This window comes from Antedon bifida, chromosome 3, assembly GCF_963402885.1.
Source record: "Antedon bifida chromosome 3, ecAntBifi1.1, whole genome shotgun sequence".
NCBI classification, from domain to species: Eukaryota; Metazoa; Echinodermata; class Crinoidea; order Comatulida; family Antedonidae; genus Antedon; species Antedon bifida.
Genome location: NC_136228.1, coordinates 29,692,218 through 29,712,161, shown reverse-complemented (window position 1 = coordinate 29,712,161; position 19,944 = coordinate 29,692,218). Strand labels below are relative to the sequence as shown.

The 19,944-nt window shown below is 33.6% G+C and overlaps 3 protein-coding genes across 3 annotated transcripts in view; 1 reads left to right on the top strand and 2 right to left on the bottom strand.

Annotated features, from left to right (window-relative positions):
- The window catches only part of LOC144838362 (neural cell adhesion molecule L1.1-like), a 36,551-nt gene extending 28,147 nt beyond the window's left edge, over positions 1-8,404 (bottom strand). The window contains exons 1-3 of the mRNA XM_078693700.1: positions 8,091-8,404; positions 6,118-6,228; positions 193-480 (exon numbers count right to left, since the gene is read on the bottom strand). Of these exons, the coding sequence (XP_078549826.1) occupies positions 193-480; positions 6,118-6,187 (358 nt within the window). The 5' untranslated portion in view covers positions 6,188-6,228; positions 8,091-8,404. The remainder of the gene's footprint in view (positions 1-192; positions 481-6,117; positions 6,229-8,090) is intronic.
- Positions 8,405-8,507: 103 nt separating this feature from the next.
- LOC144836926 (acyl-CoA-binding domain-containing protein 6-like) lies at positions 8,508-12,639 on the top strand. Its single transcript, XM_078691870.1, has 7 exons — positions 8,508-8,576; positions 9,491-9,622; positions 10,217-10,281; positions 10,705-10,887; positions 11,226-11,331; positions 11,829-11,949; positions 12,292-12,639. Exons 2-7 carry the CDS (start codon positions 9,500-9,502, stop codon positions 12,447-12,449), a joined length of 756 nt encoding a protein of 251 aa, XP_078547996.1. The 5' UTR covers positions 8,508-8,576; positions 9,491-9,499; the 3' UTR covers positions 12,450-12,639.
- Positions 12,640-14,091: 1,452 nt separating this feature from the next.
- On the bottom strand, positions 14,092-19,933 carry LOC144836941 (endothelial differentiation-related factor 1 homolog). Its single transcript, XM_078691890.1, has 7 exons — positions 19,774-19,933; positions 18,413-18,506; positions 17,907-17,958; positions 16,533-16,610; positions 15,996-16,078; positions 15,191-15,284; positions 14,092-14,370 (listed from the first exon to the last, which is right to left on the bottom strand). The coding sequence occupies exons 2-7, from the start codon at positions 18,488-18,490 to the stop codon at positions 14,312-14,314; spliced, it is 444 nt and encodes a 147-aa protein (XP_078548016.1). The 5' UTR covers positions 18,491-18,506; positions 19,774-19,933; the 3' UTR covers positions 14,092-14,311.
- Between the last annotated feature and the right edge of the window lie 11 nt (positions 19,934-19,944).

The window sequence follows — 19,944 nt, the reverse complement described above, 5'->3', positions numbered from 1 at the left end:
ACAATGTGTGGAGCAGACGGGCGGTTGAGCGGAAACCTCGCTCAGGATAGATACAGATTATACTGTAAAGGGGAATTTGTTTTTTAAGTGGCATACACTACATTTAATACTTTTATTTGGCTTTGATGGCATTTGGCTATGCAGTGTTTAGAATTATAAAACCAAGCAATCGTAAAAATGATTTTAACTTACAGGCAAAATAGAGATTGGCAGCAATACTCTCTATCAGTTCAATAATGCCTGATGAATCTTGAAGTGTGGCTACGCATGAGTATACAGCCTCATCTTGGTTTTCGGTTTGTGTAAAATGCAACGAGCCATTTTGATAGACAACTATGCGATTTGAGGGAGAGAGCGGATAGTTGTTTTTCTTCCATTGTATCAATATACTACCTCTATTTTGTACATCGCTTGCTTGACAATTGAAGGTTACTGGGTCTCCTAATACAATCACGGTTTCCGATGGGTCAATTGTGAAACCTGCAAAAAATAAATATAAATGTTCTATTGAAACAAAACTTCACCATAGTTGTTACAATACTGAAGTGGCTCAGCAGGGGTGTATTGTATGGTCACAAATAAGCTGTGGATGGTGGGATGAAATAGTAGCAAGCATTTAAAAATGCTAACAATAACATACAGTAGTACTGTACATAGTATGTTATTATACAGATGGTTTGAAAAAGAAAATGTCCAAATGTTTTCCCGAAAAAAACAAATTGTTCTCTCTTAGTCTTAATCAGTCACATACTGTACTGTACATTTAAAGTATACTTATTGCCATTCCTACTGATGTACTAAGAAATACTGTACATATTATTTATTTGATTATAAACATTAAAAATAAAAGAAAGAGCAACCACCAAATTGTTTAGGACAATGACAATTTTGTATATATAAATTTCCCTACATTTCTATTGGTTTGATGGGTAAGCCCCTCTCACAGTATTCTGAGGCAGTGCTCAGTTACGTTTAATGTCAATTGTCATTTTAGCCTAAGCCTACCATGGAGCTACAGTAACTTATTTCTCCATGGGCCTACTGTACCAATAGATTTGTCGGTTTTAAAAATGTGAATAATGTGGATGCATTTTATAAATAAAAAAATGAAAGAGTTAAATAATAAACTTGTCAATCATAAACCATTTCATATTGTTGAATCATATCAGACAGTACTCTACAGTACATTATATATGAAGTGATTGTTAAATAATAGTATTGACATTGTCTGACAAATCAGCAGATAGCTGACAGATTGAGTTGTTACTGACATAAACATTAGCGTGATAAGATTGCTACTTGCACAGTAGTTGAAGGTTTCCTGCCGTTTGGATAATATCATTATAATTTAATAGTTTATAAGATCTGACAGAGGTACTTGAACTGGTTAAATACCAACTATTCATGTAGAGTACGAGAATCTAGATTTTTCATGGGGAGGGGGAACTTTAGGTAAAAATGAAATGTATTTTAAAATTATTATTACATTATTATCTGTAGGCCTAAAGTACAATACCTTCATTTTATTTAATAAAAATATTTACTGTACAGTAATAAAATTAAATCATGTTAAAGATTTTTAAAAAGTACAGTAAACATTAAAGATACAGTATGTTATCCTGAAAAAATAATTTTTTTGTTATTGTTGAATTACAATAGACCATTTCACCATCATCATACTGTAGAATACATTAAACCACCCCATGGACAGGTTTGCTTCCTTGTTTTTTATTATTGATACATCATGAATAATTCATGTTTTAGTTTTGAAAGAAAAGAATAAAACGTATCAGATAATAGAATGACAACAGGTGGCAATGCATTGTAATATTTTAATATCAGAAGATAATCATCATATCATATTTCAACAGTAACACATTCATTTATGGCATTTATTAATTAATTATCAGATCAATTAACTTCATTCTCTTGGTACTGGCTAATATCCGGTCAATAAACAAAGGCCAGAAATACAACTGAATGAGAATGATACTGATACAGTAGCATATATACAATGTTTTACTTTTTAAATCAGTGTACAGTATATTCTAATAATTTAACTCTATTGATTATATAGAAACCGTGTTTCTAAAATTTATTATTATTCTTTATACTGGGTAGCCTCTTCAGTGAAAGACTGTTCTCCCAGAGGGGCCCAGATAGGGTATTGCTAAACTGCGCAAACTGCGCAAACCAAGCGCAAACAGCGCAAACCAAGCGCAAACCAAAAAAACCCTGCGCAAACCTCCTCCAAATGGCTTATTATTGTTTCTATCATGACTAGGACTATCATAGCAAGTAATTTATGAAAAAAAAATTATGAAATTGCTGTAAGTTGGCTTTTTTTTGGGCGAAAAACATCATTTTTTGGGTGAAATGTCAGATTTTACAGTGAAAATCGCGCAAACCAAAAAAAACCTGCGCAAACCTCTTCCAAATCACTTATTATTGGTTCTATCATGACTAGGACTATCATGGCAAGTAATTAATGAAAAAAAAATAATGAAATTGCTGTAAGTTGGCCTTTTTTTTGGGCGAAAAACATAAATTTTTGGGTGAAATGTCAGATTTTACAGTCTAAATCGCGCAAACCAAAAAAAACCTGCGCAAACCTCTTCCAAATCACTTATTATTGGTTCTATCATGACTAGGACTATCATGGCAAGTAATTAATAAAAAAAAAAAAATGAAATTGCTGTAAGTTGGCCTTTTTTTTGGGCGAAAAACATCATTTTCTGGGTAAAATGTCAGATTTTACAGTGTAAATCACGCAAACCTAAAAAAACCCTGCGCAAACCTCCACCAAATCACTTATTATTGTTTCTATCATGACTAGGACTATCATAGCAAGTAATTTAGGAAAAAAAAATAGTGAAATTGCTGTAAGTTGGCCTTTTTTGGGGAAAAAAAAAATCATTTTTTGGTGAAATGTCAGATTTTACAGTGTAAATCGCGCAAACCTAAAAAAAACCTGCGCAAACCTCTTCCAAATCACTTATTATTGGTTCTATCATGACTAGGACTATCATAGCAAGTAATTTATGAAAAAAAAATTATGAAATTGCTGTAAGTTGGCTTTTTTTTGGGCGAAAAACATAATTTTTTGGGTGAAATGTCAGATTTTACAGTGTAAATCGCGCAAACCTAAAAAAACACTGCACAAACCTCATTCAAATGGCTTATTATTGTTTCTATCATGACTAGGACTATCATAGCAAGTAATTTATGAAAAAAAAATTATGAAATTGCTGTAAGTTGGCTTTTTTTTGGGCGAAAAACATAATTTTTTGGGTGAAATGTCAGATTTTACAGTGTAAATCGCGCAAACCAAAAAAAAACCTGCGCAAACCTCTTCCAAATCACTTATTATTGGTTCTATCATGACTAGGACTATCATAGCAAGTAATTTATGAAAAAAAAATTATGAAATTGCTGTAAGTTGGCTTTTTTTTGGGCGAAAAACATAATTTTTTTGGTGAAATGTCAGATTTTACAGTGTAAATCGCGCAAACCTAAAAAAACCCTGCGCAAACCTACATGATGTTGATTTGGAAATACAGTAAAATGTTATAAAAAAACCTTGAAGGTAAATAATTGCGAAACATTTCATTAAATAAAGTTATATTTAAAAAAAAAAATTTTTCTTGTTTCTGTTTTTTTTAAAGTTTGCGTTTGCGCAAAATTGTTTTACCCAAACAAAGGCAAACTTACAGGAATTTCAATATTGTTTTTTCATAAATTGTCTTCCTATATAGTTCTAGTTGTGTTCTTATCAATATTAATTGGTTTGAAGGAGGTTTGCGCAGCTTTTTTTGGTGTTTGCGCAGTGTGCGCAAACCTTGAAATCTGTGAAATCTGTAATTTAAATTTTTTATTTAAAAAAAACAGGCAAACTTACAGCAATTTCAAATTGTTTTTCCATAAATTGTCTCCCTATATAGTTCTAGTTGTGTTCTAATAAATATTAATTGATTTAAAGGAGGTTTGCGCAGCTTTTTTTGTTGTTTGCGCTGTGAAATCGGTAATTTTCCTAAAAATTGAAGTTTTTCACCCAAAAAAAGGCAAACTTAAAAGAATTTCAAATTTGTTTTCCCATAAATTGTCTCCCTATATAGTTCTAGTTGTGTTCTATCAATATTAATTGTTTTGAAGGAGGTTTGCGCAGCTTTTTTTGTTGTTTGCGCTGTGAAATCAGTAATTTTCCCAAAAATTGAAGTTTTTCACCCAAAAAAAGGCAAACTTAAAGGAATTTCGAATTTTTTTTCCTCATAAATTGTCTTCCTCTATAGGTCTAGTTGTGTTTTAATTAATATTAATTGATTTAAAGGAGGTTTGCGCAGCTTTTTTTGTTGTTTGCGCTGTGAAATCAGTAATTTTCCTAAAAATTGAAGTTTTTCACCCAAAAAAAAGGCAAACTTAAAGGAATTTCAATTTTTTTTTCTCATAAATTGTCTCCCTATATAGTTCTAGTTGTGTTTTTATCAATATTAATTGATTTAAAGGAGGTTTGCGCAGCTTTTTTTTTTGTTTGCGCTGTGAAATCAGTAATTTTCCCAAAAATTGAAGTTTTTCACCCAAAAAAAGGCAAACTTAAAGGAATTTCAAATTTTTTTTCCCTTAAATTGTCTCCCTATATAGTTCTAGTTGTGTTCTATCAATATTGATTGTTTTGAAGGAGGTTTGCGCAGCTTTTTTTGTTGTTTGCACTGTGAAATCAATAATTTTCCCAAAAATTGAAGTTTTTCACCCAAAAAAAGGCAAACTTAAAGGAATTTCAAATTTTTTTCCTCATAAATTGTCTTCCTATATAGTTCTAGTTGTGTTCTAATCAATAATAATTGTTTTGAAGGAGGTTTGCGCAGCTTTTTTTGTTGTTTGCGCAGTGTTTGCGCAGTGTTTGCGCAGTTTGCGCAGTTTAGCAATACCCCCCAGATATGATGTGTGTGACAGTGGCTGTTTGTGTGTACTATAGTATACCGGGGTAGTATACCTACTCGTCTCGAAAGATGTACTAGGTTCTTTAAAGTACACTTAGCTATAGTACAGTAGATTTGTACACTGGACCTACGGTTTATACAGTAGTCCGTATTTGAGAAGACTTGTTCTACAACTACAGTTAAATAACAGTTTTTTAGTTTCTAAAATCTATATGTTTAAATTGTATAATCATAGTAACTAACATACTGTAGTTTTCTAAAATCTACTGTACTGTATGTTAAAATTGTAGAATCACAGAAGTAGTTTCTCACATTGTATCTGTACTGAATGTTTATGGAACGCCTCCTCTGCCTTCAGTTCACATTTATCATGCAGTACACACCAATCGTCATGCAGTACACACCAATCGTCATGCAGTACACACCAATCGTCATGCAGTACACACCAATCGTCATGCAGTACACACCAATCGTCATGCAGTACACACCAATCGTCATGCAGTACACACCAAACATCATGCAGTACACACCAAACATCATGCAGTACACACCAAACATCATGCAGTACACACCAATGGTCATGCAGTACACACCAATGGTCATGCAGTACACACCAATGGTCATGCAGTACACACCAATCGTCATGCAGTACACACCAATCGTCATGGTCATGCAGTGTGTACTGCATGACGATTGGTGTGTACTGCATGACGATTGGTGTGTACTGCATGATAAATGTGAACTGAAGGCAGAGGAGGCGTTCCATAAATGTTAAATGTACTGTAGAGTCACATACTGTAGTTATGCACTGTAGCTTGTAACATGTTTAATGTTTCTTAATCTTAATATTCTTTATTGATATAAACATCATTAACACAAAAAAAACAAACACAAAGTATTGTTTCATTGCAAAGAAATCACAGATACTATTAAAAAAACAAATTGTAAACTAGAATTTAATTCGTCACTTTGACGAATTATAGGTGATCATTTTTATCATTTTACTGAAATTAATTAAAATGTTGAGTTAGTATTGAACCCTTAACTAACAGTGTATTATTACCAAAGAATAACACTTTGTTTAAGACAAACATTCCTATTTTTAATATTATTAGTATCTTTTAACAGTAATAAAATACATTGAAATATTGAAACGTCATAGCAAAATGAAATTACTTACTAAATTGTGCCAATGCCAACTGTACAGTGTAACATAGTACAAGAAGATATAACATTCCTAATCCTGACATCTTTCTTCTTTTCAGAATTTTTAGATTATTTCAATTTTGCACTGGAAAAGAAAGTAAAATTAATTGAGCGGGAAAGGTCATTAAAATAATGCAATTTGTTTTCAAACCATGAGTGAATTTTTATGGGGCTTAGTTTTTTTAAAAGATTTTTGTATTAAAATTTGGTTTTAATGTTGAAAAAATGCAAAAGAGATTTATTTCATTCATTCATTTCTCCTTTTTTCGGACTTTATGTCTAGAATAAGCCTGTAACAGTTGTTGCAATAGTTTACAGTACATTTATATCAAAAAACAAAAGCTAATTCCATTTTTTGGAAGTTTTGATTCAGCATGTTTGTAAGTAATGTAACTATACATATTGCAAAGATATACTGATGACATTTGTTACTGTTCAATACAGATCAAGAGATTTTTTAGAGAAAGAGATGAGAGGTCGAGAAGGCAGGAATTGTTTTGAAAGGGGAAATTTATTGACTAGCAAAACAGATTAAGAAACAGAAATATCATGAAAATAAAAGGATTCAAAAGGCTATGTTGTTAACTTCCCTAACATGTCAGTTCCATGCCTTCATAATCATTCAGGGTACTGTAGCTTTCAACCAAATGAGTCTTTACCCTTTCAGAAAGAAATGGCTGCTTCTCCAAAATGCGGCATTAATACCATTGTACAGTAGCGGCCGAACAGGGGCACCAAAAATCTTAAAAGCCTTAAAATTGGCACAGACTGTAGGCCATTGACCTTTGTTTTGGCTCTGAAGGCCTATTAAAGAGAATTCAGATGCTTGTCTGTACTACGGTAAATTAGCAAAGCTTACTGGAAACTATGTCAGGAAAACAGTCTACTGTAAGCTAGAGCACTAGGCTACAGAGAATCTACTAAAACCCACAAGGAAATTACTGATGATATAAAGAAAATGACTCATTATCTTTAAATAAGGAAGATAACCTCCTAATTAAATGATGACTGAATTCAATCTTAAAATATTAGCTATATTGAACTGGATGTCAAGTTCAGAAACCTACAGTATTATAGTACTGTAGAATCTACCTACTGTACAGTGTACGGATTTAACATGTAAAGTAATAATGATGACAGGTAGATTTAGGAAGACCTTGATTGATGAAGTTAGGATCTCAAGAGGGAAGATCATAGGATACAACAACATCAGTAAGAGGATCCGAAAGTGAAGGGTGAATTTCGCATTCTGATGGCCAACAAGGACTTCTACATATTAGTTTTAAGTTTAAAATCGCTTTTTAGAGTATAGTCAATTTCAGATAATATTCTGCAATTTATAAAAGTTCCTAAAAATAAAAAACAAACAATTAATAAAAAGTTTAAGAAAAAGTAGGCCAATATTTTGACCTACAGTATGTTCATGTGTTTTTCCAGTTATAACTGAATTGTGTGCCAAATTTTTATACAAAAATATAAAACAGTAAGAAATACATTAATTAAATTCCGAGAAAGATTTATGTGATTACAAACTGTTGTGGTGGGAAGAGAAGGATATTAAATTTCCTCTGGACTAAACACTGTATTTATAAACGAGGTATACAGTACTATCACTCCCTCAATTCTCAATACGTACATAATGTACTGTACACATATTTGAAAAAAAATGCTTATAAAATAAAATGAGAAGTTCAATTTTTTTTAAAGTGGAAATAAATGTAAATTGCATAAACATATAAAACTATTTAGTGTAAAAGTGAAAATATTAAAAAAACATGTCACAATACATTACTACAGTATGTATCTAATTCGTAATAATATCATTTGTTTTTTAATCCAATTAATTGCATTAAAAAGTCATTTTTAATCTATTGAAATGAAGATTTCCTTGACCTAAAACATTAAAATAAAACAAAAAAGTGTTTTAATAAAAATACAGCTACATACCATGAATTATTAACAGCCTTCCTAGGCTGACTAACTGCAGGATCCAGTTGGCACCAAACGACAACAGGCTCTCAGTAAAATCGCCTCCTCTCCACCAACAAGAAGATCGATAACATGAGTCAGTCAACAGAATATGTAGGATTCAATAGGCCTATACTTTCTAAGCGACTGATGTATACAAAAAGTATGTTGAAGACTGCCGGATTTGCCTGTGTTTTACTTTAAACTTAACGTAATTCGGTACCACATTCTCTTCTTGTATAAATCATCGAAATCATCTGACTTTATCAATTATATTAAATCATTGATAAACAAAAACGTAACCGGTGTTATTTGTTGTCACAAGTATTTAAAATACAATTTGTAAACACAGTGTGAACGCGTCAATAGTCTCGAGATTCCAGACGTTATGTAACTTGTTGCTAGCCGGTTTCAAATTTCAAGTTTAGTCGTGCGGAACAACGCACACACCAAGTAAACAACAATGTAATGAATTATTGGTTTTTCGTTCTTTTATACATTTTCAACAATCTAAATATACTTATAAACTAGCCTACTAGCTAGGCCTGGCCCTAGCGGATAGGTAGGCCCGGGACCTAGCCTACCCTAGCTAGAGCCTAGCTAGACTGGGCCTAGTCATTAAACTAGCCTACCTACCTAGTGCTAGGCTAGGCCTAACTAACTAGGCCTAGTAGACTCTAGTTAGGCCTAGGCCTCCTAGAGGCTACCTACTGCTGCACATATGTTACACACAGAGGAGAGACACCTACTGAGAGTGTTGCTTTTGTCGCTTTTTATAGAGTGGGTTTAGGGCTAACCTAGATACATGCCAATTTAACGTTTATTTAGAAAATTGTCAAAAAAACCCAAAAAACTGGCAGCTTGTTTTAAGCATACATATGCAACATACATTTCAGCAGAGCCCACCCAGAGAGAGCCTTCCCACTTTTCAGAAGAAAATTAGATTCAAATCTGCATTGTGAAAATGAAAATCTTTGCATTTCTTTCAAAAAATAGGCCTAGTTAAGGTAGATTTTCACAGCGCATTTCGGCCGCCAGTTATGGAGCGCCCAAACTACTTACCTTAGTGAAATAAGGAGGCAAATAGTATTTACTCGTAAAGGCTGCCTCCTCTCATAGTGTTTATGTGTGTGTCATATTTTTGCTTGAAAGTGTTGGGCTTGGAACAATGTGATAAAGGTAATGAGTTCCATGTGTTAATGATACGTAAATTAAATAAAGAAGCTCTACTAAAGGTATTAAACCGAGGTTTACACACGTTAAAAGGATGACCTCGTGTAAAATGGCCAGCAGAATTTTTGGAAAGTAAAAAAGTCAGAAAAACAAACATTTTCAAGACCATGAACAATCTTATAAGTTTCAATCTTAATATTTTTTAGTGAGTGGTCATGGCTGAGAATAGAATTGAAGATCTAAAGGAAACTTTTGAACAAGCGGCTGAACATGTAAAAACACTTGTCAGGTCATTAGAAGATGCTCAGCTTTTGAGATTATATGGCAGATATAAACAGGTACAGTACTATACATGACTGGATTAAACAATTAAAAAATGCCCATGCTATGTGCATTCGATGTACATTGCAAATTATACTTTAGAAGACTCTTATTATATTATTTAGAAAAAAATTAATTTCATTCACGAATGTGCGATACTCGGGGTACAGCAAAAGAAGCTGTAATGACGTCATAAGACCGGATGTGACGTCACATACACATCAATAACCTCGCTACCAAATACGGCTATATGGTACCATCTTCGAGATGTCATATGGCTGCATCCGGTTTGAAATTTAAAAATCCGGCTCTATAGCTTTGAGGACATGTCCCTGTAGTATATTCCTGCCAAATCCCAGCTCAATACTACAACAAATAAGGGAGAGTAGTATTTTATAAATCACACTTTTTACTCAATAGTGTCCAGATGGAGGAGGAGGAGAAAATGAGTAAGTCCTAGACTCAGGTACCCTGAGTAAAAAGTCTTATTTGAGGCTTAGGGAGTGGATTTGAAAGAGTCAAGAGTTACACTAGGATTGAACCTAGAACCTTGAGATTGGAAGGCAAGCATATTAACCACCAAGCTCCACTCCTGTTTCTTTTTTTCATAGGCTACAGTTGGAAAATGCAACACATCAAAACCCCACATGTTTGACTTCCAAGGAAAAGCGAAATGGTAGGTTATGGTATTTTAATCATAAAATATTTAATGTTTAAAACTAAAGACCTTTGATGTTTGCAAACTCATATCTTAAAATATGTCTTAAAATATACAATAGGTTAGGTTATGGTATTTTACTCATAAAATATTTAATGTTTAAAACCAAAGACATTTGATGTTTGCTACTCATATCTTAAAATATATCCAACAATAGTAGGTTCTTGATATTTTGCAGAGAGGGTACAGTAAACTAATTCTGGGCAATAAACTGGAACTTACCATGTCACATGTTGGGGTAATCCCCATATTAATAGTCTGCCAATAAGTCTCAGTGGTTTTCCCCACAGCCAGCTGATGCCAACTTTTTGTCCTCATGAGGGCTCACTTTCAATTTTTAAATGTCCAATATATTGATGTTACAGCATTGTCTTTTTGCAGGAATGCCTGGTCTCAGCTGGGTAATATGAGCTCAGAAGAGGCCATGACAGAATACATCTCATTAATGGATGCATTGGATGAATCCTGGAGGACAAAGGTTACCGAGGAAAATAGTGAACAAAACTCTGGTTCCTTTGGAATATCAGTTAGCACAATGAAGAAACCTGAAGATGAAGTTATAAGGTATATAATAGATTTTTTGCACAACTAACAGTGCAGGCATACCCAGTTGTCTGTCATTTATTGCAAAAGAACACTTGCATTGCACCCCGCTGTCTAAGCAGAGTAGTGCCGATATTTTCAATGTAAGCAAAATCCAAGTAGGCCTACTGTGACAATACACTCAGACCTTGTGATTGTACCACCACTAAGCCACCATTTATTAAAAAAACCAATTTCCACACAGTAATAAATAAATAATTCAGGGTATTATATATTATAGGTCAACCATTCCAGAACATCCTTCTGGTATTGATATAGTTTAGTGTATCACTATCACCACTGTAATTTAAATGTTTCAGAGATGATGAGAAAACAGCTTTGGATTGGTGTAAAGAAGGTAATTTGGAAGAACTAAAGAAACACATAGAAAAAGATAATAGTGTCATTGACTACAGAGACTCTGAGGTTAGTATTTCATAGTCTTCATTTGTTGAATAATAGCAATCTTTCGTTTGGGGACGGTAGACGATCAAGATGGTTACACGCCGGCTGTGTAACATAAATGGAATATGTTTTGCGCTTGTCAGTCACAGTCTATTAACTTCGTCTCGTCTTCTTCATCTACTGTCCCGAAACGAAAGCTCTCTAATATACAAGAATTTAGTGCAGTGGTATAAATGTGTTAAGGTAAAAGATGAAATGTTCAATTCAAAAAGGTGAAAAAAAATGGAAAATTCATGGTATTATCTATATGATGAAAGAGAGTTAGTGCGTTTTATATAAAAATTGTTTGGGTATCTGTGCTAGTACAATAAACAATATAAGAAGAGATTGGAGAAGTACATTCATGAAATACATGTCAATGTTTAATATATGTCAGAGGTAATATATATATATGTCAGAGGTTAAGTGCATATTTCAACATACTAATTTTTCATAATTTACCATTATTGTCATTACAGGGTCTTTCTTTACTTCACTGGGCATGTGATAGAGGATTTGAAAATGTTGTTAAATATCTACTTGGACAGAAAGCCAACATCAACCATCAAGACACAGATGATCAAACTGCATTGCATTATGGTATAGTTCTATATATAGCAACATTAATTTAAAATCAGACCAAATCTTTGGCTGTAATAAACAGGAAACTTACATATAAGCTACATTTGCTCCGAGTTGCAGGCACTAATAATTATACAACCAAAATTTTCAGTGGGACTGTAATGCATAGCAAGGCGCATGGTTCTGGTCGTAGAACGAATCTTCTGTAGGTCCAGTGTACACAAAATGCTCATGGGGGAGAGAATGTACAGTAGAGGAAACGTCTGTGAGATATTGAGGGTCTCATGCATGTCAGCTTATGCGGTTTCGAGTTAATAAAAATCTCATTTTAATTTGATACTGTTTTATTACATTTTTCAGCATGTATTTGCGAGCATCAAGAAATAGTTAAGATGCTCCTTGATCATGGTGCCAATCCAGCTGTGAAGGATGCCACAGGCTCTCTACCTGCCGATAACACAGACAATCAGTATATCAAAAACCTAATCAATGGAATGTCAAAAAGCTGCTTAACATAACATGTGGCAAAGGAGTAGTGTAGCCCTGTTTGATGATGCAAATGCACCTGTGGGGGAGGCTATACCATGAAGATACCACCTGTTAGGCACCTGTAAGAGAGGCTATACCATGAGTACATCACCTGTTGGAAAAGGAATAGTATAGCCCTGTTTAACAATGCAAACCCACGTATGGGGGGCAGGGGGGGGGGGGGTGTGATATATCATCAGTACATCACCTGTTGGAAAAGGAATAGTGTAGCCCTGTTTGACAATGCAAACCCACGTGTGGGGGGGCAGGGCGGGGTGCTATACCATGAGTATGTCACCTGTTATCAAAGGAATAGTGTAGCCCTGTTTGACGATGCTAATGCACCTCTGTGAAGGCGGCTATACCATGTATACCACCTGTCTGTTGGGAAAGGAGGAGTGTTACAGCCCTGTCCACCTGCATGCATGCCACCACCATCTTTACATAACATATGGCAGTTGGGCATATGGCTATGCAAATCCACCTGTGAAAGATGCTATATACCATGAACACCACCTGTAACCAACACCTACTTAATGAAATGTTTAAAAGCTGCTTTACATAACAGATGGCAGTTGGGAGTATGACTATGCAAATCCACCTGTGAAAGATGCTATTTCACATACACCACCTGTAACCAACACCTACTTAATGAAATGTTTAAAAGCTGCTTTACATAACAGATGTCAGTTGGGAGTATGACTATGCAAATCCACCTGTGAAAGATGCTATTTCACATACACCACCTGTAACCAACACCTACATAATAGAATATCAACCATCTGAATGCTGCATAACATGCTGTAATGGAGTAGGGCTTACCAATTTTTGGACTTTACAATTGTTGATATTGTATTTATGAGAAAATTAAATGAGCTAATATAATAATATTAATAATAAATGAAATGTTTGCAAGAAATTGTGGTCAAAATTGTATTGAGTAAACATAGTTTAGTGTGAAGGTGTGGCTTAATGTCACAACAATGAAAGTATATTAAAATAAAAGTATATTAAAATAAAAAACCATAAATATCAAATAAAGTGGACAATACAAATCCAAGCCATTGGTCAATGATGTGCGAGTTAGAAACACCAAATGTTTCAACTAACAAATGTACCAATACAGAAATTAGACTTCAACTTCCGAATAAATATGTGATGCATTGTAACCTCAGAAAATAAGATCATTTACGGCATGCTCAATGAAAGGAGAAGATGATTTATATAAATATGTATAAATGCTTTTTTAGATCTTCCATCATAATATTTTAAATATTAGTGGGTTTATACAACAAGAAGCTACAGTACAATGAACATGACGGTGATTATGGCTGTTGATGCATGAAATGTACAATTATGTTTTGATAATTTAACAAATTTACAAAGTTTGATATTCAAGGATGATTGCACAGAATATTGCAATGTCAAATGTGGGTGTGGAGCCCATTTGCAAACATAAATGTGGGTGGGGCCCATTTGCAAAGACAAATGTGGGTGGGGCCTATTTTTGCAAGGTTAATTATGGGTGGAGCCTATTTTGTAATACTAATTGTGGACGAGCCTATTTGTAATGCTGATTATTAGGTTATTTCATGTTATTTACTTACAAACAAGACAAAAACAAAACAATGATCACGATAAAAGAACAGCTTTATTTATTTTCCATTAACTAAAATCTTTACCGACTTCCAAAAATGAATGACACCACCGGCATCATTTCTTCATATGCTTTAAAACTTGTGTTAGTATACAGTTATTAATGCTAATGAATTATGTGCAAATAATATTATACAAAGATGTTTCCACACAAAGAAATGTAGTAAATTTGGTTGTTATCTTTTAACCATATAATTCACTTCTTCTTGCCAAATGTGAGAGGCTTTCCCTTGTCTTTTCCACGGAGCTTTATCCCTGTAAACAAAACAAATTATGAATTTAATGATTGAGAGCTCAATCATGTTTTTAACTGAACAAAGATGATGACACTCCTTTTGTCGACCAAAATTTAATCAGGACAAACACTGGCGTATTTCACAGAAGTTTTTTGCTTCTATTTTGTGTCCCTGCAACATTCAAAGCAGATCGGAGCCCTTATGGACAAACCAACATTGTATCAAGTATAAAAGTTTAAAGTATAATTGGAAATTGAGAATAGTATGAATTTTATATTGTTTGAAGGTTTGCATGGCGAAATCAAATGTTGATATAAGTTTGCGGTACCACATATATTAGTTCTGAAAAGAACTGTTGAGTTTCTCGACGTTTCGATCAATATGCTTTGATCGTCCTCAGGAGTGAGAAAGTGTCCCGCAAACTTATATCAACAGTATGAATTTTCACACCCGACCATTCAACCTTTAGCTGGTTTTTAAAAACTGTTTTATTTGATTTATTTGCCAGTGCCTCATGGCTCATCAAATGAAATTTGAAATGGTTTGATCTGAACAATGTTGTTTTTCAGAGTTTTGTGACAGAATTCTACGTGATAATATCTTGATAATTTCTTTAGAATTACCATTTTGACGAGCTTTATCACGCTGTTGAAGAAGTTCTTTTAATTCAAGATCATTACGCCACAATGTATAAAAGTCAATAAATAATACAAATGCAATCTTTGTCCACCCGACCATCCAACCTTTATCTGGTTTTTGTAAATTGTCCAATATTTATTTGTCTGTACCTCATAGCTTGTCAAAAAATGAAGTTTAAAATGGCTTGCATTATGACTCACCTAATGTCCGCTCTATTTTCCCGAGGACTTGGTTATTTGGGATTGCTCTTCCGGCTTCGTAATCATTAATAACTTGCGGCTTTTCATTAATTTTCTAGACAAGGATAAAATTATTTGATACAAACACATTTCAATTCAGTTTTATTAGCTACCAATACCATCAACGGCAAATATCCGCATAAACAGACAATACAATATAAATACATACTAAAAAAATACAATTGAGTACAATTTTTTTAAATATCATCCGAGAGTGTATAAAAGGGGCCTTTGAAACAATTTATTTTAAAATATGATTATTGACTAAAAATGTTGAATACATCTGTGTTTAGAATGCTGTAAAATATAGAAACAAACATGTTAACAGGTTTTGCTCTCTATAGAACAAAGCAGAAACTTTTTTCAGAACTTTTAACTTTATAAAATTGCACAAATTAGTTGAACAGAAATTAGCAACAAATCGGTTACTGTAAAATTATGATACTTTTAAATTAGAAGCTATAAGGCACACAAAAGGTGTTGTGTTATAAATTAGTTGAACACAATACTCTTCTTTGTAAATTATGCTACGTCTAAATTAGAAGCTACAAGGTATACAAAAGAAAAGTGTATACATGAGCTGTGTGTATATTCTAAAACGAAAAAAAAAAGAAGAATTTCAACATCAGATGTTTTAGAATAAACAAGCTAGTTATGCAAAATAAAAAGTGATCAATTTGTAATTCTACTCTATTCACACGATTTAAAAACATATTTGAGAAACTGCATGGGAAATTCTGGTTTGTTAATTCAAATATCATCTTACTGTCGCAAGTTCTTTCTGTGTCATCTTCTTCTCTATTCGCCCTTGACTTATCAGTTTTCCAACCTCTAATGAGACACGTTCATCTAAGAAAAAAAAAGTTAAACATTTCTCATTCCTTGGAATTAAAACTTGACTTATTTTATCGAAAATAAATCAGAAATAATTTAAAACATTTCTCATCCCTATAAATTTCTTATTGTATTGAAAATGACCAATGGTGACCGGTGGTCAGCGTTAGCTTGGTATCAAGAAAAGGTGTGACACATCATTTCATCTCCACACGTGTACTACGCTTGGCCTAGCTATCGGAGGCCGATAACAGCTTGTGATGTCATTCTTCAAATTTCCAAAAAAAGGCTGAACTATCAGTTTATGTTTCCACGTTCAAAGATATAAGGACGATACTGTACTTCAAAGACCATATAGCAAAATTGAATGATTGATAATGTATGGATTCAATAGAATGTTTATTAAATACCACGTGACCTAAAAGGTGTTAGGTCACATGGGTGTTATATAATGAATTTAATCACTTACGATGTAACTCTTCAGTTTCTCTGTCAAGTTTTGCTGTGTCTTTAGTTATTACATGCTGTTTATTTGTTGAGGCTGTAACTGTGAAAATAAAATCTTATATTGTTAGTAAAATGTCATTAAATTCTAATTAACCAAAGTTTGGTTACTACTAATAATAATAACAGAAATATATATAGCACTGATTCAAATATTTATCAAAGGCGCTGTGCGAGAATCAAGCAAGGACAATAAAACAATATAAAAGTTGAAGTTGAGTTGAAAGTAGATTTGGTAATGAGTTCCAAATAAGAGGGGTTTGAAAGGAAAAGGCACTAATCCTTATTACCAACCAGGATAGACTTTTTTATTTTTTCTTTCCAGGAGCTATTAGAGCCTTAAACATCATGTAGACACTTTTTGTAATGTTTTTGTTTAGAGTTTGTGTTGTGTCCGTTGGATATTGTGCTCCGCCAACAGAGCAAACAGAATTTCTATGTTTTTTCTTAAAACAAATGACAATAAATGATACCTGACTTGACTATAATTCAATTATAAAAACAGAATGTTTATTCTACTTAAACTTACTTTACTGAATAGACCATTCCAGATTCTTGGCATAAAAATACCAGTTGTTCTTTCCAATAAAACGGTCAACAAGAAAGCATAAACAAAAACATGCACAACTTGCTTATGTCACATAATCCAAATGTGTAAAATAAATTTTATCCAAATTCTAATTCATACTAATACCCCTTTTACACAGGCAAGCTTATAACAAACCTATGTCGTGTCCGGATAAATTTCCTTTTCACACCTGATTCATAACACGGGAATGACACAGGTTGCGTGTATTTACACTGCAAAATACCAACCCATGTAAATGTTCTAGATCAATCGAAATATTGCCCTCTCACGCATGAAGAGACACCTTAGTAACGGTCTGCTCATTATACCTCCCACAATTTTGTTTTATGGCAATACACAAAAAAATTAAGTCTACTCGGGAAGAATAATATCTTGAAATAAAAATGAATAACAAATAACCATGAGTTTTATTTATTAAATAAGCGAATAAACAAAATCAATCTTATCCTAATTTTATGTAAATTAAATACTATAGTGAGCGAGGATAGTAAACAAACGGGTAAAGATACGCTGAACGTTTTATACACCGCAAACACAGGTTCATCCCAGGCGCGTCCCGGGTTGACTTGACGCTGAATACATTTCGCATCACTTACTCGGGTGGTTCAGCGACCCGGGTAACTTTTTACGTCGTTTACACCGGCCTACATTTCCGTATTTTTGCGTCCCGGGTACGACTCGGGTTATGCAATTCCGGATCAACTCCGCATTTTTACTGGCGGTGTAAAAGGGGGTATGACTTCCACTTACACTTTTTACTGGTTTCAACAGCAGCTCCTGATCTCATAGCAGAATTCACAGCCTACGAGATAAAAACAAAACACAAAAAACTTACACATTCATTTTGAATACTTGAAACACATACTAAAATGCATTTGTGAATACTCATAAAACAAGGGTATTCTCAAACATATACAGTACAGCTGCAATTCAGGGTAAACAAAAGAACGTTCTCAGATGTATTGTAGCACACCTCAAGAGAATTTGTTTTCACTGTGATAACTTAAAGCTTGGTTCCTACTACTAGGATGCAACGCAAGGATGTAGGTGCAACACACATTGATTATTAAAATTGTCTCTTGTCATTAGTCAACTTGATTGCGTTGCGTCTATGTCCTTGCATTTCGTTGCTAGTGGGAACCCCGCTTAAAGGTAATTCAATATACACTAGTACTAGTAAAAACAACATCAATTAAAAAAATGCTTGTAATGAATGAATATTTAGGCTGCTTTGTAAAAGGAACTATAAGCCATACCTGAGAAGACTTTAAATGTGAACTTTTTGGTGCTTTCTTTCTCAGGTAAGTTACTTCATCCCATCCTGCATCGGCCATTTTCAGTGCTGTATAACTAAATAATTATTAATAAACTATAAATTGTGATAACTGTAGACTTGAATTAATCGCAAATTCCAGGAGGATTTCACCAAGATATTACCTATCAATCAATTGTAACAACAGCGCCTAAAAATGAGAGTGAATTTCGCAATTACATCTGATATCTTTTATCATTGTGACTGCCTACAGACTTAGGTTCTAGTCTAGGCCTATGTAAACTGAGTTAACGGCCAAAAAAAAAAGATTTATTTAATGTAAGAATCCCTATAACGATTCGTATGTATTTACGTAACCGTATACTGTAACGATCTCCTAATTTAAATAACTATTGCACGCACAGGTGAACAACGGTATATAGCCTGTTGTTTGCCGTGAAGGCGCTTTAGTTATCTATGTTCTTTAGCATGTTAACATTTAATTGTTTGTAGAAGGACTATTTTGAATTACCAGGCAGCTTGCTGGATAAATGTGGTTCAGTATTGTGAGAAATAAATCGAAAGACAACTTGCAACTTATTTTTTCTGCGTAATTCATAATCCTTGTTTTTAACTCAAAGGAGTGTTGTCTCCTGTCCTATTAACGTATCGTTACATTTATTTTAACCTCTAAACAATTTTGGGGGAGGGCGGTTTTAATAATATAGAAATAAACAAATTAATCACTATAAATATATTTTCAAAAAACAATTTAATTCTATAGAATTATTCCTATTCGCTCGCAATTATGTGAAAAAAAGAGGTGGCTTGAAAAATATTTTCGTCATGTTTAGAGTTACGATAGCAACATCGTAATCATTTGGTAAAATAATAGCTTATGCATGTACGTTTTCACGGCCGTTTTCACAGTATTATATAATAAAATTATATACAGTACAAAGTTTAACACCAACATTTTTTAACGCGCTGGACAGTTGCATTATTGTGCTCCTGGTGGAACTTAACCATATCATACTATCTGATGATCTGTTACTGTTTTAGTGTTAAGTTACACAGTTTTTGTTTTGGCTATTCAAAATCCTCAAAGCACTAGTTACAAAAATGGTAAATTATGAACAAATACATTAATTAACTGTTAACTATTATTTAAAAAATCATTGTTGTAGGTCCTAGGCCCTAGGTAGGCCTGTCTCCTCGCCCACTAGCTCTAAGGGCCCTCAACAAGCACTCTCTTCTCATGCATCAGCTGCTCTGATTAAATTAAGAAGAGGGTCAGGCCTAGCCTACACACAACAGTCTTGCTTCAGCACGGAAATATTACATAATAATTGATTGTATACCTACCAGTGAGAATAGTTTAAATGTTAAATTGGAAATTGGTGATGTGTTCGTGTGGTAGATTGATTTGTATTAAGTTTGTTTTGATGATATTTCGTGTCGAGCCAAATCGTTCTGGAAAGCAGCTTAGGTGGTGCAATTCTTCTTTCATCAGCAGCTAAAATATTGAGGGCGTTG

What these genes read in the sequence shown, in the direction of transcription:
- LOC144836926 (XM_078691870.1), top strand. Translation starts at nt 9,500, where the DNA reads ATGGCTGAGAATAGAATTGAAGATCTAAAGGAAACTTTTGAACAAGCG. An exon ending in TATATGGCAGATATAAACAG is followed by an intron (nt 9,623 to 10,216) that starts GTACAGTACTAT and finishes TTTTTTTCATAG; the next exon opens with GCTACAGTTGGAAAATGCAA. An exon ending in TTGACTACAGAGACTCTGAG is followed by an intron (nt 11,332 to 11,828) that starts GTTAGTATTTCA and finishes TTGTCATTACAG; the next exon opens with GGTCTTTCTTTACTTCACTG.
- LOC144836941 (XM_078691890.1), bottom strand. Translation starts at nt 18,490, where the DNA reads ATGGCCGATGCAGGATGGGATGAAGTAACTTACCTGAGAAAGAAAGCA. An exon ending in TGTTGAAACCAGTAAAAAGT is followed by an intron (nt 16,611 to 17,906) that starts GTAAGTGGAAGT and finishes TTATTTTCACAG; the next exon opens with TTACAGCCTCAACAAATAAA. An exon ending in CACAGAAAGAACTTGCGACA is followed by an intron (nt 15,285 to 15,995) that starts GTAAGATGATAT and finishes ATCCTTGTCTAG; the next exon opens with AAAATTAATGAAAAGCCGCA.